General features: G+C 36.6%; 1 protein-coding gene across 6 annotated transcripts in view; it reads left to right on the top strand.

Moving 5' to 3' along the window:
• The window catches only part of slc2a9l2 (solute carrier family 2 member 9, like 2), a 121,214-nt gene that overhangs the window by 17,424 nt on the left and 87,027 nt on the right, over nucleotides 1-16,763 (top strand). For all 6 annotated transcript variants that reach the window (XM_008409515.2, XM_008409518.2, XM_008409519.2 and 3 more), the window contains exons 4-6: nucleotides 3,961-4,121; nucleotides 8,695-8,819; nucleotides 10,359-10,504. In XM_008409515.2, the coding sequence (XP_008407737.1) occupies nucleotides 3,961-4,121; nucleotides 8,695-8,819; nucleotides 10,359-10,504 (432 nt within the window). The remainder of the gene's footprint in view (nucleotides 1-3,960; nucleotides 4,122-8,694; nucleotides 8,820-10,358; nucleotides 10,505-16,763) is intronic.

Raw genomic sequence — 16,763 nt, 5'->3', positions numbered from 1 at the left:
CTTGGCCAATGTTCTGCAGAGCAACCTAGATTGCCATCCATTTGGTTGCTATTGTGACATAACAGCCAAACGAATGGCACCTACTTAGGTATTGTTGCAGACCATGTTTCACAGGAACAGCTTCTACCAAAAGCAATAATGATTTATTTGAAGAATAAAACAGTTGGTTAACTTGTCCTTCAAATCCATTTCAAGCCAGCCAAGCATTTGTGGGATAGAAATGGACAAACAAATCTGATTCATGGACTTGCATAACCCAAAGAATCTTTATCTGGGACCACGATGTTGCTGCCAAGTATTACTCTCTACACCTTTAGGTGTCTAGTGGAGTCCATGCCTCAATAGGTTGATGTGTAGCAAATTTGTGAAGCAACACACCTTTAGGCAATTTGTCCCACTGTAATATCTGCTCTGTAATTTCATAAACTTTTCAATTTCCACTATGATGTCTCATACATATTTAGGTGTTTGTTTTATAATACTGTACATGCTGCTTTTATCTGCTGATTTAGAAGTGGTGCTTTTAACCTATATTATCTCTTCAGTGGAGTCTAAAATGAACTCTGTTCATTGAAAAGTGATGTTCACTTAATTAGATCTTATCTGTATAAGTTGATTAAACTACATATTATCATGCAAACTGTGATTGATGGGTTCAACATAGTAATGAAGGGGGCAGTGGGGATTGAGTTAGAAAAGGAAAGAAAGCCTGCCTGCCTACTATATACAGATTATTAAAAGTTTAATCTTGAGAATCAGTGCTGTGACATTATGTGGTGTTCTCAGGGTTTGTATCACCCTCCATTTGCTCCTGGTGGTAATATCAAACTTGTGGCTTCTAACAAATCAAAATAGTTCAATAGTTCACTGTGCTTTCATTCTGTCCTCTGCAGCACTTTGATGAATTGCTCAAAAATCCCATCGGCACATAAAAGAGATGAAAGAGTTGAGTGAGACCAACTACATGCTTTAACATGACAATACGAAGTCGAAGTTTGGCAAAAGTTAGAAAAATCAACTGAAACTTGGAGATATACCCACAATATTAAAAATATGTTTTTCTTTAACATTGGTGAGGGTTTCTGATGAATTATCAATCTGCAAAATTATTAAAAATACAGACAAATGGGAAAAGGGAAAAGAAATCCAAAGTATAACAATATAACGGAGAAAAAAAGATCATCTGTCAAAAAAACAAAGCACTGCTGGGACGAGCGCTTATTGAGTGGAAACCGGCGATCTGATTAAGAATACAGAGAAAGGTAGCAGAACATGCAGTCATTGTCAAAACATTTCCACGAATATTTTGCTGCGAATCTTTGTGACTTTTGATTTTATTGGTAACAGTTGACACATTTTCAGACAATGTAGACTGAGCAGATTCATATGAAATCATTGTAAAGAAATTAATTGGCATCAAAATCCTGAGTGAAGATGGAAAGAGGAAACCTGAACTCACTTATCAGTCTAATTAGCAGACTGATTGCTGTAAAAGAGGAGCAGATGGGCTTGATATGATTGTCTTCTTCGGTTAGAGAGGGATACCTGCAGCTCTTCATCAACATACTCTCCCATGCAAGGAAATTGCTGATAAGAATATCTCGATTTAAAATAACAGTCTTCAAGAACTTTCATAAAAGGGGAGAGTTGGTAATTCTCCTGAGGATTTTCTTTTTTCAAACATTTCAAACACGTTGCTTCAACATATGCAGCAGAGTGGCTATGTGTACTGCAAGGGACAAAAGAAATAATTGGAGTTTTTGCCAGGGTCTACCTCAGTGATCTTTGCTGAAAGACTGCTACACCCTGGACAGCTCTCCAAATATGACCGCACAACACGGAGACACCCAGCAATGCATGGACACACTCACTAACTCACTACCAAAATTACTAGTAGGGAGCCCAGTCAACCTTGGACCTTGGAGGAAGATGAAGTACCTCAAGAGCATGCAGCTTGGTCTGAGCAAGTATTTCAACCTTCTTCCAACAATGCATTGGAGCTGCAAAGTGCACCACTGTGCACACCTCTACTGCTACTGTCAACCAGTTATAGGGTCATTTAGACAAATTACGCTATGTCATCAGTCTAGTTAATGAGTTTCTCAGCTGACAAGCAAAGGTCTAATCTTCTTTATTTACATTGGTCTTTCAGATCACTTGTCATACTTTGGAAAAGCTAAATGTTTGCAATTGAATTTTTCCAAAATAGTATTCAAGTAAAAAAAAAAAAAATCAACCTTCCACATTATTATTATTAAAGACTTTTCTTATGGGTTTGGTTAATCTCTCATGCCTACTCATACCTCAAAGGACCAGATATAAAGTTTGAAGGTATTTCTATTTTAAGGCTGATGTACCTCAACTGTGGAATGAGCTTCCTTAGTTTTTATGTTGTCTTGAGCAAGTGGACTCATTAAAAAAAGGACATTCCTATTCAAACACACTTTTCCTTAGCATCTTTTGACATTTTGCGTTATTTTTTCAATTCTTTGTAACATTTAATTTGCTCTCTGCTCTCAAAAAAACTGAGCTACTAAAGCAGGTTCTGTTCTGCAAATGCAAGAAAGCCTCCGTCTTTTTAGCGTGTCAAGCAATTGCTCATTGTTTATCTTCCTTTGTAGCCTCTGCCCACCAGGAACAAGAGCTGATCATTAATGTATTGCTGACTTCTGTCGACCACTGCAGGGGGACCACCGTGCTTCCGCTGTCTTTCCAAAACTCATGGAAAATACATGAAGCCCCCTTTTTAGTTTATGTTCTCCCACCACACCAGGTTCTAATGTTCACAAAGGGAGCCTACTGTCTATTCTCATCCGTTTCCTGGTTGGAAAAGGGTGACTGGAAAAAGGTAGTGGTGGAATTTATTACAATAAAACGCCTGTGGTAGAGCCTCTCTATGCACACACACCAAACCAGGCTGCCTCACAAAGGATCTTGATTAGCCTTTTTAGTAACAATCTACCAAAGCAACAATAACCTCTTCGAACAGCACGTCAGACCACAGCATGCATGCATAAACCAAGACCAGCAGCTGGTCTTTTTTAAAATAAATGAAGGATTTTTTTTTAACCAAGAGTCAAATATGCAGTAAATCTTAAGAAATATTCTGTTAAGACATCTCAAACTAAATATATAATTAGTCCCCGTCTTCTTTGCCTGAAATGCTTTTTTTTAATTTTAACTTGCTGTGTGCAGCGAAGTGGATTGAAAGGATAAACCTTGAACATTACACAGAGATAGATTTGAACCACTCACATAAACTTCTAAGTAAGCTTTTTCCTTTTTAATTATTGTAATTCTTTTCTGAAAAACCTGAGCTGTTTGGAGGGGTTGTAATCAATGATCTGCAGGTATGATTATCGGAGGAGAAAAATTGATTAGAAACAGATTTCTAACACAACACTGTGTGTTTAAACGATGGGCTGCATAGGAATGGAAACGCTGTCTGTGAGTTGGCATAATAAGACATAATTTGCTATTAATCTATTTCATTTCACTTACTTCTAATATAATGGTGATATTAAATATTTTGAAAAGGGAATACATCTCTGACCCCACTAAGTGACAAGGGTGTATATAAAATGGATGGATGGATGTAAGGATAAGAGATTAGAAGAACCCAAATTTTAGCTAACATTAGCAATTTAAACAGAACATGTGTGCATCTGTAGGATGCAGCAATCTGTTACATCAACCATCTTTTGCTCTTTGTCAAAAGTAGCCCTAAAGTGTCTTTGTTTCTGATGCCCAGTCAGCTGATTGAGTCTGTCTGAATTATTTGCAAATAACTAGATGACCTTGGCACCTGATTATGCCAAACATAAAGTCCAAACAAAAACCTACTAATTTACACCAAAATGCATAACATTTGCAGCTATCAGTTATTTTAAAATAATTTTTTAAGATATTTTTTTTGTCTTGTCTGAACTATAGCTGAATCTGTTTTCTTGTGTTTTGCAGTACATCAAAGATTTCTACAATAAGACCTGGATGGAGAGATATGGGGAACCTATTTCTCCAGAAACATCGACTATTTTGTGGTCTGTAACTGTGTCCATATTCGCCATCGGAGGCCTTCTTGGAACTCTGTGTGTCTCTATGATTATTAAAGTAACTGGGCGGTGAGTAACTCAAGATCATTTGTTTAGAGTTTTATATTTCAGGGCATGATTGTTTACCAGTTATTCAATAAGAGGTGAAAAACAAGATGAGTCTCTAAGGCGTTCGCAGGAATTAAGATAAGTTGCAGCAAAATGCCGTTTGGTAAATGCACTTAATTTAATTGAGCATCACTACTGGGGAGCATCTCTGTTGAATTTTAAACATTACCAGCCGATTGATACTCATTCAGATGTATCATGGCAGTGTTAACAACTGATAACTGTCTTGGTAAAATGCCAAGAAACCATTTTCTAATCATTTGTCTTTCATCATTTAGCTGTTAAAACATTCATCCACTTAAAGGAAACACATTCAACACATGTCAGTTTTCCCATTAATGGACTTCCCAATGAATTCACCCCAGGGTCAGACTGTAGGTTGGTTAGAGAGTTTGCGAAAAACAAGCCTGTTAAATGATTAATTGCATAACCGATGAGGCGGAATTACCATTCAGCAGACTGAATGGATCAAAGGATTGCAGAGTAGTTATTACATACCGGCATGTTGAAGGCTTGCGTCAGACGTCGGCACGTAAAAAGTGTATTCTGCTCACGGTGTCGCCTCGTGTGATTCCAGACTTGCCTCACAGCAACAAATTCAATGCAGGATCCCTGCAAAACTCACATTCAATGTCACATTGCACCATCAAGGTTCAGTGTTTTTTGATTTTATGAGACAAGGTAACACAAAGTCGAGCATCCAGTGAAAAATGAAAGATCTTCACCGCCATGGTTGTTTTATCATTTTTATTCGATTTACAAATCAGTCATGGCTTTTTTGACAAAAGAAGTGAAATCTGATTTCTACAAATGAATGACTGTTAAATTCAATTATTTAAAATTAAATAGGTGATCCATATTATTTACCCCCTTTAATGTCAGTATTTAGAAAATGTACATCTGAGCACAACAGTTTTACTTCCTTGCTAAATTGCTCAAGGATGGATTTTTATTTCCTAGCTTTAAACTTTTCCTCAACCTGACTGCCATGCCCTTGGTTTTCATGATGCTGGTTATTGACTAAATGCTCTATAAATGCCTTGGTTTGGACTTCTGAAGATCATTGACTGCACTGAATTAAATTTAGGGAGGGCAGAGTAAATTAAGACGAATATGCAATACATCTCATACAAAGAGTATTTTGTGTGATGATAAAGAGAAAACGCAGAAATTCAGGTTAATATCATTGACAACATTTCAGATAAATGTTTATTTTTTTGGCAGCTGGTGTTGAAGTTTATTTGATGTGTCTGAAAATTTCTGTACTTGTCTTTATTTTTTATTTCTTTAGATATGCCTGACTTTTCAGGCAATGTTTCAATCTTTGTTTTCCATGCCTTTTATCCCACACCCATTGACATTTATTCATATGTTTTACAGTCATCAGTGCTAATGTATAATCATATTGTGCAAGTTGTAAAAAAATCCCAGCATATTACTTTCCTCCTACAACTGCAACATTGGTGAGTTTTGTTCCCCTCATTTTCCGCTAACCCTCAGTTGGACAGACAGCTTGTCCTATTAAGTGCAGGTCTCCAAGAAGTTGTTATGCCCACACTTGTGTTCTTCTCCCTGATGTCTCCAGCCCAAGACTACAGCTATTATGTGAAAAAGATTTTTTGGTGACTTATTATCCTTCCAGCGATGTACTACTCAAGTTTAGGGAGGAGTGCGAAAAAAAAGAAAGGAGTTGCTTTTGATCTAGCAGTGGTGCTTTGACAACTTATTCTGCCTGCTGAGATCCAGTCTCACAGCTAGAGTAATGAGTTTCTCAGGGTTCGGACAAGTCAGGCAGTTTCACATTTTCTGTGTGCAGAGCTCTGCGTCCTGTGCCCTTCAGGGACAGACTTGAGCTTAACATAATCACCTCCTGTGCCTCCAAACTAATTTTGATTCACAAGAATCCATTAACCACTAGTTATTAGGATGACATTGTCAAAGCAGAGGAAGAATCATGAATCTTATACTTTGATTCTTTCTTTCTATTCGAGTCCACTACAACACTCTTAGATTCACCTTGACTTTCTTCTTCTGGATTTCTGTTGTGTCGATTGAAGGTACTCATTTTTCCTTTTGTATTCTCTGCTAGACATAAGCGTCCCAGTTGGTTATTCCGGAGAGGCTGACATTCAGATGTCAGAGTGAATATATGAAAACATCGGGAGACACATGCAGAGATCAAACAGACAGCAACTCTGTAAAAGTGACCAAGGAATTCATTAAAAGTTTTCAAGTAAAGCTGAGGTTAATGGCTTTTTAAACATATTTCTACTCTTTGTCATAATGAAGACGTGACATGAAGACTGCATCGCGTGTTGTTTGTTCTCCGGCTCTGCTATCACGTAAATGAGGCTGCCCATGAGACGATGTGCATTTCTGCAGCGGCAGTTAAAATGAGCATCTTCTCCTTTGACCCTTTGACCCTTGACATTAGGCGATGAAACTCCTCTGTTTAAACCTTGCAACAAAATTTGTTTCTTTTTCTTCTTTCGGCTTGTTTAGTCTTGTCTCAAAGTTTGGTTTTCAAATTTGATTCTTAAAATGGTAATGTCTTCACAAAACAGTCTTGTGTGCATGCAGATGAATTCATACATATCCATAAAGCCTGTTTCATTTTGTTGACATTCAGAGGTGTTCTCGGAGGGCATTTTGAAGAAAACCAATTTTCAAAGTTCCAATTCTGAAGTTTTTCGGAATTGGATGTTTTATAAATGAGCTTATGAATCATAAATGAATAAACCTCTGTTAAATCTTGAATATGTATAGGAACAGTATGATTGAGTGTGTGGTTTGGTGTATGCATATGTCAGTGGGCCGGAGACAGTCAGGAAAACTATGAAAAATATCAATATCAATAGTCATCTAGCCTTAGATGACTTGCATTAGGAGAATAATATTTGCTCACGTTATTATTATTATTATTATTATTATTATTATTATTATTATTATTATTATTATTATTATTTTACTTTTAACCATGCCAATAATTTAATGCAATTGCGGAAGGACAAAATGTTGTAAAGTAGCAAGAAGTAAGTAAGATAATTTGCTTTCAATTCTCATACAGTGAATCAAACTTCAGTTTCTAATGTCAGTAATGTTAAGCAAAGTCCTTCCACCGGTCTGTGCACAGTCTCCATGGTAACCAGCTGTTGCACTGGTCAATGAGCAAAACTAGGATCCAATACTTGTGTCAGTACTATATCCTTTGTGTTTTAATGCAGATATTCATTACAGTATCAGATTTAGGTTGTACATTATTCCAGTTACTCTCTGATCTGGACTGGAGCATGACACTTACCGTGCATCCGCTCTTAAACTGGTCCAAAACAAAAATACAGCAGTTTCTTAGGCACAGACTGCCTAGACTTCATTTGTAATAATTATGATGATTTTGATTGCATTTATTTCAAAAAATGACATTTCAGATTAGAACATTACATCCTATTCAAAAGTCATTAATATAGAAATGTGGAACAGGAAAAAGTAAAAGGTTACTTACTTTTACTCTGCCTAACCAGCCTCATCAGGAGCATATTCTAATTTGTTGAATATAACTAGATTAAACCATTTTAGTACAAGTTGGACCTCCTTTTACCACGATAGTTTTTCTTGGCCGAGAAACATTCCTTAGAGATTTTGTATTGGTACAAATCCTTTCATCTAAAGATGCGCTCCTTTTTTTCTTTTTTTAAACCATGTTGAATTTTTCAGACCTCATTCACCACTACAGAAAATATGACTTTGATCTCTTCTCAGTCATGCCAAAAATAAATAACTCCATGTCCACACTAGCTGACAGATTAAAGTATAATACAGCTTCTTCGGGTAGGTTTAGCTCAAAATTACTAGCTGGAAAACTCTTTGACAAAGTAGATTTTGTGACATGTCTGCAAGAGCTGCCTGAATACACAGTTTGTGGAGATCTTTTTCTAGATTTCATTTGCGAATAAAAAAAAAACTACAGACACTGTTATTAATCTGATCATTCCTCTGGCTGATGATTAGGTTGATTATGACTACACACACTGACACATTCAAGCATCTGTTCAGAAATGAGTGGTTTAACTTTCAGTTTTTTCTTGGTCTGTGAAAAAACAAAAATCTATTTAAATGAATCCTCCATGAAGTGTTCTCCATCCACTTGACACAAGGGGCCTCCTACATTAAAACATTTTTCTGCTTCCCTGGCCTTGAAGAATCCTTTACATCCAATGGTTTTTATCCCTTTTATGAACATCTAAATCCACAAAAAAGTGAAGTTATTCTTTTTTTTCTTTTGGCTGTCTCGAGTCTCGTCACTCCTGATTGTTCTGGCTTTGGAGTGCCTTGCGGAAATGTTTTGACAGAAGTCAGATGTGCTCGCCGTTCTCCTTTTATCACAATTAAAGCGCTACCGACGTTTCGACAAAGGGCTTGAATAACTGGATTAGAATTCCATTCAGGTCTCATTGTCATCATGTCTGTACCGCTGATCTTCTCCTCTTTCCTTTGTCGTACAGAGTCACGTCGACTTTGTCTTTCTGTTTTTCAGAAAGGGAACCTTGCTGCTGAATAACTGCTTTGCTGTGATAGCCGCTTTGTTGCTGTCGCTGGGTGAGATTTCAAGATCTTTTGAGATGCTCATCATCGGCCGGATCGTCATGGGCGTGAACTCGGGTCAGTGTGCAATTAAAGGAAGCACATTTTGTTGAACTTGGTGTGCAACAAATACTGCAGCTTTTGCTTATTTTGGTGAAACAACAATGGGGGAAAAAAAGGTTTAATTAACTGTGTAAACCTTTTGATATCCCTCCAAATAATTTAAATAAGAATGTTGATACCCCTCCAAATGACGCCTAACGGCTTGGCCTTTTATCGCAGGTAAACAAATGCAGCAGACTGTATGAACCTGAGAGACCAAACACATCTGCAGAGAAACACTTTCCTGTTTCTTTCAAAATGGTCCAACCTAAAATAAATAAATAAATCAGGTTTAAAGTTTGATCTTTCCAAAGACTAAGGCTGCTTGTCTGCATAAACAAAACAAAAAAGTAAAGAAGAAGAAGAAATTAAGGTAAATATTATATTGTGTTTGGAGTTCATCAAGAGGCAAAAGCAATAAAGATAGGCAGATGTGCAAAATAACTTGCTTATCAAATATGAATTCAGTGGTGATCAGAGAGCAGAGAAGCTCTAATTGCCTTCTGTTCTGAGAGCCACACCAAAATCACAGAGGGACATAAAAAACAGCACTTAACCAGAGAATGACTCCAGTACAGCCTTGGCAACAACCATTCCTTACATATTCACACTATCAACAGTATGGGAACTATATGCTTGGATGCTCTCATCACCAAAACAAAACAAAATATACATTTCAAGCTGCAATAAAAACTAAACAAATGAAACACAAAAATAGCTCTCCTCACTTCAAGTGGATAATGAAGGAAGAACTTTTTTTTCTTACTCAACTAAAACTGCAAACTTGACTATCTCGTATGGAATTGCTTTAATTTTCTTAATGAATTGACATTTTGAAAGTCATCAACTTTACTACATGTATTGATTTTCTGAAGGTTGTAGATCTTATGTGTGCCGTTTGATTGAAACTGTTAGTACAGCACACTTTTACGACATCCTCAGGTCTCAGAAAACATCTCTAACCATCAGACAAAATGACCTCAGACGTTGCAGACGGTTGACAAAAAGTAACTATCAGGTTAACAGATTAAATGGCATAAGACCAGATGGATCCAGACAAAACAGCATGATAGACCTAAAGGCATATTCCCAAATAGACTAAGAGCAAACTGAGTCAGGTGAAATGATTCAGACCAAACAGAAGTAGACCAAATAGACTCAGACTAAGTGACATACTAAGCGCCATCTGAACAAATGAACTTAGACACAAAACAAAACAGTTTTGGACAAATCAACCTGATTTAAAATGACATCAGATCAATTGTAATCAGACCAAACTGACTGCTTGTGCCAGTGCAGGTTTGTTAGCGCTCTTGTCAAGAACCCACAAGGCTTAAAGCAGAGTTTTACTGAGTTTACTAAACACAACAGAGACCAATATGCTATTGGGTAATTTTCTTCTGCAGATTATTTGATCTTTTTTGTCTTCTTACTTGTTTTTACTCCCCTTTTCACTTGATTCTATTACGTGACCTTTGTTTTTGTTTGTTTTTTTTGTTTGTTTTTTCCCTCTAGGTATATCACTTAGTGTCCTCCCCATGTACCTGGGAGAGATTTCCCCTAAACATATCAGAGGCTCCATTGGCCAGTTCAACTCCATCCTGATCTGCTTGGGTGTGTTCACAGGACAAGTGTTGGGTCTGCCCGAACTCCTGGGTCAGGTCGGTGAGCAAACAAATATACTATGCCCTCATGTGTAAGCAGTGGATTTTTACAATTCATCACTGATGACTGATTGTCATTGGTTTGATGAAGTTGGAAAATGAAAGAAAAGGCATAGAAATCACATAATCCTTGAAGTGCAGTGGTGCATACTACTTTCGGTGTTCTGTGATTGGATAAGGAGCTGATGTAATTTCCAAATCCAGGTGGAGAAGCTCCTTTCATGGTCTGCTTTAGCAACATGTCACGGTATAACAGCAGAGTGGGCAGAGTGTGAACACCTTTTAAACAGTGCATCATTTGGATTCCAGCTGCACAGCAGCATATCTATCCCTATTGAATCTGCTGGATCATTTACACGCCTGTCTGTGCATTAATTTTGCAGGTGGCTGCTGGTATTTTTTTTCCTCTCTGTCTATTACATAAGGTCTTCAACAATTAATAACACAATAAAGCTTGATCGCTCTGACAGATAAACTGCTTTTCCGGACTCCTTTTACCGCTGAATGATTTTCCCTCCAGGCTGGCCTGAACTAAACCATGACAAATTATAGCTGAGAAAAACATTACCAATATTGCCTCTTCCACTGTGAGAAATAGATTTTTTTTTTTAGTTTAGTTTAGTAATGATTTCTTATTTTTTTGTGTTGATTTGTTTCATTTCCAGGTCTGCTTTGACAGCTCACTGACTACTCCTTATATCTTTTGCTGCATTTTCCTAGTGTCTGCTACTGTCTGAAGGACTTCCCTTGAAGTCTATTGAATAAGTCAAGTAGAAAACAATGCTGAGGGTGGCTGGTGACACAATTGATTACCGAAAAGGGTGTATGGCAAGGTGTGAATAAGAAAATGTTAAAAGCTTGAAGGCATGGTCCGGTGTTCATGTAAAAATTAATTTCAGCAAACATTCAGCTTCTGTGAAAGGCAAATTATTCATACGACCTTCCACACTGATGCTGTTTTGTGCACCAGCAAAACATGACGCCTTCAGGATTTTGTCATTTGCTCCAAATCTCTTAGCTCTGCTGGGTGGAAAGAAACGCACACGGCTGAGCAGGAGATGTTTAGGTGGTCCCTAAAAATTAGTAATACTGACTACATCTCTGCTGCCAAAGGAGTGGTGCTGTATACTTTTTCTAAAGCATTTAGCACAAACATAGTAAAATATTGTTGCAACTTTGGGTAATTGTTGTGGGAGATCTGTTACTACGGTGGCCGACAGGTGCAAATGCACAGCAACAGAGAAAACATGCCAACAAAAAAAGGGACGCAAACAAATGAAATCCAGCAAACAAGAGATGACGCAAACAAAAAGCAAATCAAATGCAGTAAACAAAAGAAAAAGAGGCGCAAACAAAAAGCAAATGAAGCAAACAAAAAAGACGCAAGCAAAAAGCAAATGAAGCAAACAAAAAAACACGCAAACAAAAAGCAATTGAAGCAAACAAAAAAGACTCAAACAAAAATGAAGCAAACATAAAAGACGCAAACAAAAAGCAAATGAAGCAAACAAAAAAGACACAAACAAAAAGCAATTGAAACAAACAAAAAAGGGATGCAAACAAAAAAGCAAATGAAATGCAGCAAACAAAAAAAGAGACGCAAACAAAAGTCCCTCCTGCTTTGCTCGACCAAAACAGCAGAAGATGCCTCATTAGCACTGCGGGATATTAAATAAATAAATAAATTTAGTGAACCAAAAATATTTACAGCTATTACCAGACTTAGTATCTGTGTTTTACCTCCACTCATAGGGGAAAACTATTGGGAGTTTTTAAAACGATTTGCCGGGAGACATGGGTTCTTTCTCGGTGTAAACGTCGGAACAATATTGTAATTAAGTGATTTACTGTTGAATTGAGCAGATATTTCAGATCTATACATCTACATTCTCACCTAAAAACTTTGTAAAAACTGAACACCCGTTTTAAAGGATGCAGACCCTAAATTTGGACACAGCTGTTTTTGTTCAACTCCCTCTAGTGGTCTGGAGCACTTTTTGTTTGCATCTTTTCTTTTGTTTGCTGCATTTCATTTGTGGTTGTAGTCTTTTTTRTTTGCGTCTCTTTTTTTGTTTGCTGCATTTTATTTGCTTTTTGTTTGCGTCTCTTTTTTGTTTGCTGCATTAGCTTTTTGTTTGCGTCTCTTTTTTGTTTGCTTCATTTGCTTTTTGTTTGAGTCTCTTTTTTTGTTTTTTTGCATGTTTTTTCTGTTGCCGCGCATTTGCACCTGTCGGCCACCGTAAGTTACTGACTCAACGTCATCTGCAGACATCGGCAGATGTTTAGCTCTGACAGAGGGCACATAAAAGTAAAAGACAAGATTTTCCTACCAGATGAACAACAGCTGTGGTTGCCTCGCAGCAAATCAGGCAGCATATACCCATGAAAAAGGTGTTTCGTTTCAAGAAAACAGACCACGTCCTACATTCAGCAAAAGTTCATCAGAGTCTGTTGTTTCAAATTATTTTCATGCATGGTACTAATAACTTCCTTTTTCAAGAGAGATAGCTACACAGGTGTTTTTTTAAATTAAAAACATTGGTAAGGCTGTTAGTAATTAATTTAATCTTTTGTACTTTAAGGAATTAAATGATTAAGTCTAAGATATAATATATGTTTTTCAATCTAAATGCTGCTATACACGTAGCAGCTGCACATGTTTAAAGAATAGCTGTTTTCCTTGCTGTCTTGTGCAGACATGCTGCTCACAGTGCAATTTGGGAAAATACCAGTTTGTTGACAAATGTCAGTTGTTCTGGACTTTACTACCAATTGGCTTCCACACTAAGAACAACCCCACCCCTTAGTGTTAACATGCAAAACTTAGAAAATAAGGAATTGGTGTAATAAAGAAAAGTAAATAAATTAACTCAACTTTGTAGATTTTCTTTAATCAAATCGTCTTACAGTGCAGCCACGTTCACCCATCAACATGTAAAAGGAGGAAGCCAGGATCGAACCTACGGCTGTTTGGGCTCTAAGACAAATGCTCTTAATGATCCTCTGTCACCCCACGACGGTAAATGAAATCAATTTCACATTTACTTAAGTTATTGTCTGATGTTAGTTTGCTTAACCTAAAAATTTTACTGAAATATTTAAGTTCCACAACAAAATCAAATTCAAAAGACATCTATAACCACAAAAAGTACTTTTTCACATGACTGTAAACCTAAAAGGCCATTCGTTTGCTTGTCAGAAAGGTCTAAATGAATAGTAAAGACACAAAAACAAAGCTTGATACCTAACATGTGTCAAGATTAATGGTTGGTTTAACATTGAAACCAACCAGGTTGGTTTTATAGTACAGTTAGTTGTTCTATAAGAACTATATTTAACAATCAGCCACTTTGGTGCTAAGCCAGATATCTGCTTGGCTAAGAAATCACCTTTACCTATTTGCATCGTAATGGCCTGCTTTTCTCGCCTCCCTAATCTCTTATATTGAATTGCAGTAGGGAAAGCGCACCGGTCATAAATTGTGCTGCACCAGGAAGTTTTTCCCACGATACCAGAAGAGTTAACATTATGCACGGCCACTCTTCACCTTGCTGTGACTATTTTTAGCATTAGCTTTAATAATTCATCACCTACAAATGGTCATTAGAAGGTGCAGTTAAAACCAGACACAGAATTGCTCAAAACAAAATCAGACTCATTTTTTTCCTCTTTAGCTCAGTTGGGATGAAAGAACTGAGTTAGTGGTTTCTATTTGGTTTCTTTTTGCTTAATCCCAAAAAATGGACTAAAGAATTTTTAGCTTTATTTTCTTAAAAATAAAAAAAATTACAGAAAGAAATATTATGATACCTTGAGTAAATTTGGGAAAACTGCAGTGATGATGTCATGACTTTATAAGTTTTTGAATAACTTAAAACGTTTGAACAAATTGGAGCAACATCAAACACGTCATGGAAATTTCCATTGAAATCAGCCGAGATTTCAGGAAAAATGTCCAGCTATGAAAAGTTGTGTTTTGGTGCAAAAATGTGTGTCAACCCCAGAACATGAGCAACACTGTGGGAGCAAAGCAAACTACAAATGTTATACAGCGGTTCAGTCAAGAGTACGGGACAAAATTCCAACAAAGTTTTGTGAGGAACTTGTGAAAAGATTCCCAGAAGAAGTTACAATTTAAAATCAAATTTAACAAATACTAAGAAAATGCATATACGTTTGTTTTTAAGTGTTCCACATAATCCCTTGTTGCTAAAACATATAAGAATTATTACAATCTTATTTTTACAACAATGATTGAAAATTTACATTTAACATTCTGTATTTGCAGGCATTAGTAAATATAATAGTTCTCATAAAAAGGTTTCAGCCACTGGAATGCTTTCTGATTTTTACTGGTTTTACATATAAGTCATGATCAACAACAACAAAAATGACAAAAGAACCCCATTAATGTCAAAGTGAAGACTAATTTCTACAAAATAATTACAATAATTTTATTGTCCTTCTGCATCAATACTTTACTTTCTGTTCATCTATCACAAACTTTGCTCATAAAATATACAGAATTTAGTTGTAATCTTTCTCCATCAAAATGAAATGACTGTTTTACCATACAGCAGAACATGCAAAGGATGAAAATCTACTAAAGGAAATGAAATTGTACACTATCTTGGATGAATTACATGATACTGGGTTATTTGAGTTATTCTGTGCTTACAAATGCTTTGAACAATTTAAGACAACACAATTATTCTATTAAAGAAAAGGAAAAAATTATATCTAATATTTTATATCTATTTTCTATTTTAAAATGCATTTAATTTGACTTTTGAACATTCTTAATGGAACTTGCGTGTGTTATATGTAGGTAGAATACTCATATCGAATTACTTTTGGCCCCCGGCATTATGCCTAATGAGTTACCATATGAGGCCACCTGAACAACTCTCGTGTCAGCTGGCTACCCCTCCACATCTTCCTTGCGACATTAATGTAAGAGTTGGCCACAAAGGTTTAAATGCCAAGGTCTTTCTAACTGATGAGGTCTCACAGCTCTGCTCTGACTTTTTCAACTCCGCGGCCTCTCAGCAGATTGTTCCAGTTTGGTTTGACATTCAAGCCCGAGCTGGCGCTGGAGAGAGAAAGAGAGAGAGGGAGAAAGCCCATCTCTGCTCACACTTAATTATTTTTCTTCACTTTCCCAGGCTAGCTGCCAACATTGCCCATCAGGCACCTCTGTTAAAAAAAACAAAAAACTTTTACCCTTCACTTCACAGTACGCGTCTGGGTCTATCTGTCTGTCTTATTTCGTTTAGATAGCACCAGGAATTGTCAGTCACACCTTGTTAACCCAGAGGAAGTGTTACTCTGTCCCTTCACACCTTATTGGCTATTGTAGCAAAAACATTGGGTATGGTTGGTGTTGATTCCGCTTGCCACTGAAAGATTGTCATGACGGGGATCCATCATATCCCCGCTCAATTATTTACGTGCTGCATTTGTAGTTTATCTTTCAGGCCCAGAAACAGACATGAGCCCAAGGCACATGAGCTTTGAAAGCCAATCTGTTATGTCATGAGAACAGAGTGCTAATAATCAACAGCTCTCCTCCTGGCACACTTTGGAGACTTTAGATTACCAGTTACTTTTGGCACTGTATATAAAAAATGAATTATGGAATATGTTTTCTGAAATTAATTAACCGTATTTAGAGCCTGCAATTATATCTGTTGGCACTTGTTGATGTTCAGTTGCGATCAGTTATGATTGCAACAAAATAAAATAAAAAAATGCAGTAAAACTAAAATTAAAATGAACAAGCTAAAGAGTTCAGAGGGCTTTTGTTTTTCATGATTTTTAGAAATTTACATTTAAAATGTTTTGGACATGGATCCATACACATGGATACATATGTACATCTCTATTCTTCTGTTCATCCAAAACCTACTTGGAGTTTTTGATTAGAAAAAAATAAGAATGTACTATACATTTAAACTTCTGCATCTACTCTTCTTTTTAAAATTCAGTGAAGTTGTTGTATCATCATTGCACTCTGATAAAAAGAAACACATTTTTAAATGCATCACTGAAGGCCAAAAATAAATGACATTCTTGGCATGACGACTGTAAGTAAACTTCTGACCAGGATTGTAGGTACTTGGACCCAGTGAAGATACTTTTATACATGTTAAAATATAATAAGTCCTATCAAGGACACTGTTGAATATTATTGAGAAGTTAATTTATTTATTTCACATTACGCAGGTTAATTACACACAGACTGAATTTGAAGCCA

This window comes from Poecilia reticulata, linkage group LG5 (assembly GCF_000633615.1).
Source record: "Poecilia reticulata strain Guanapo linkage group LG5, Guppy_female_1.0+MT, whole genome shotgun sequence".
NCBI lineage: Eukaryota > Metazoa > Chordata > Actinopteri > Cyprinodontiformes > Poeciliidae > Poecilia > Poecilia reticulata.
This window is presented reverse-complemented; position numbering and strand designations above follow the sequence as displayed.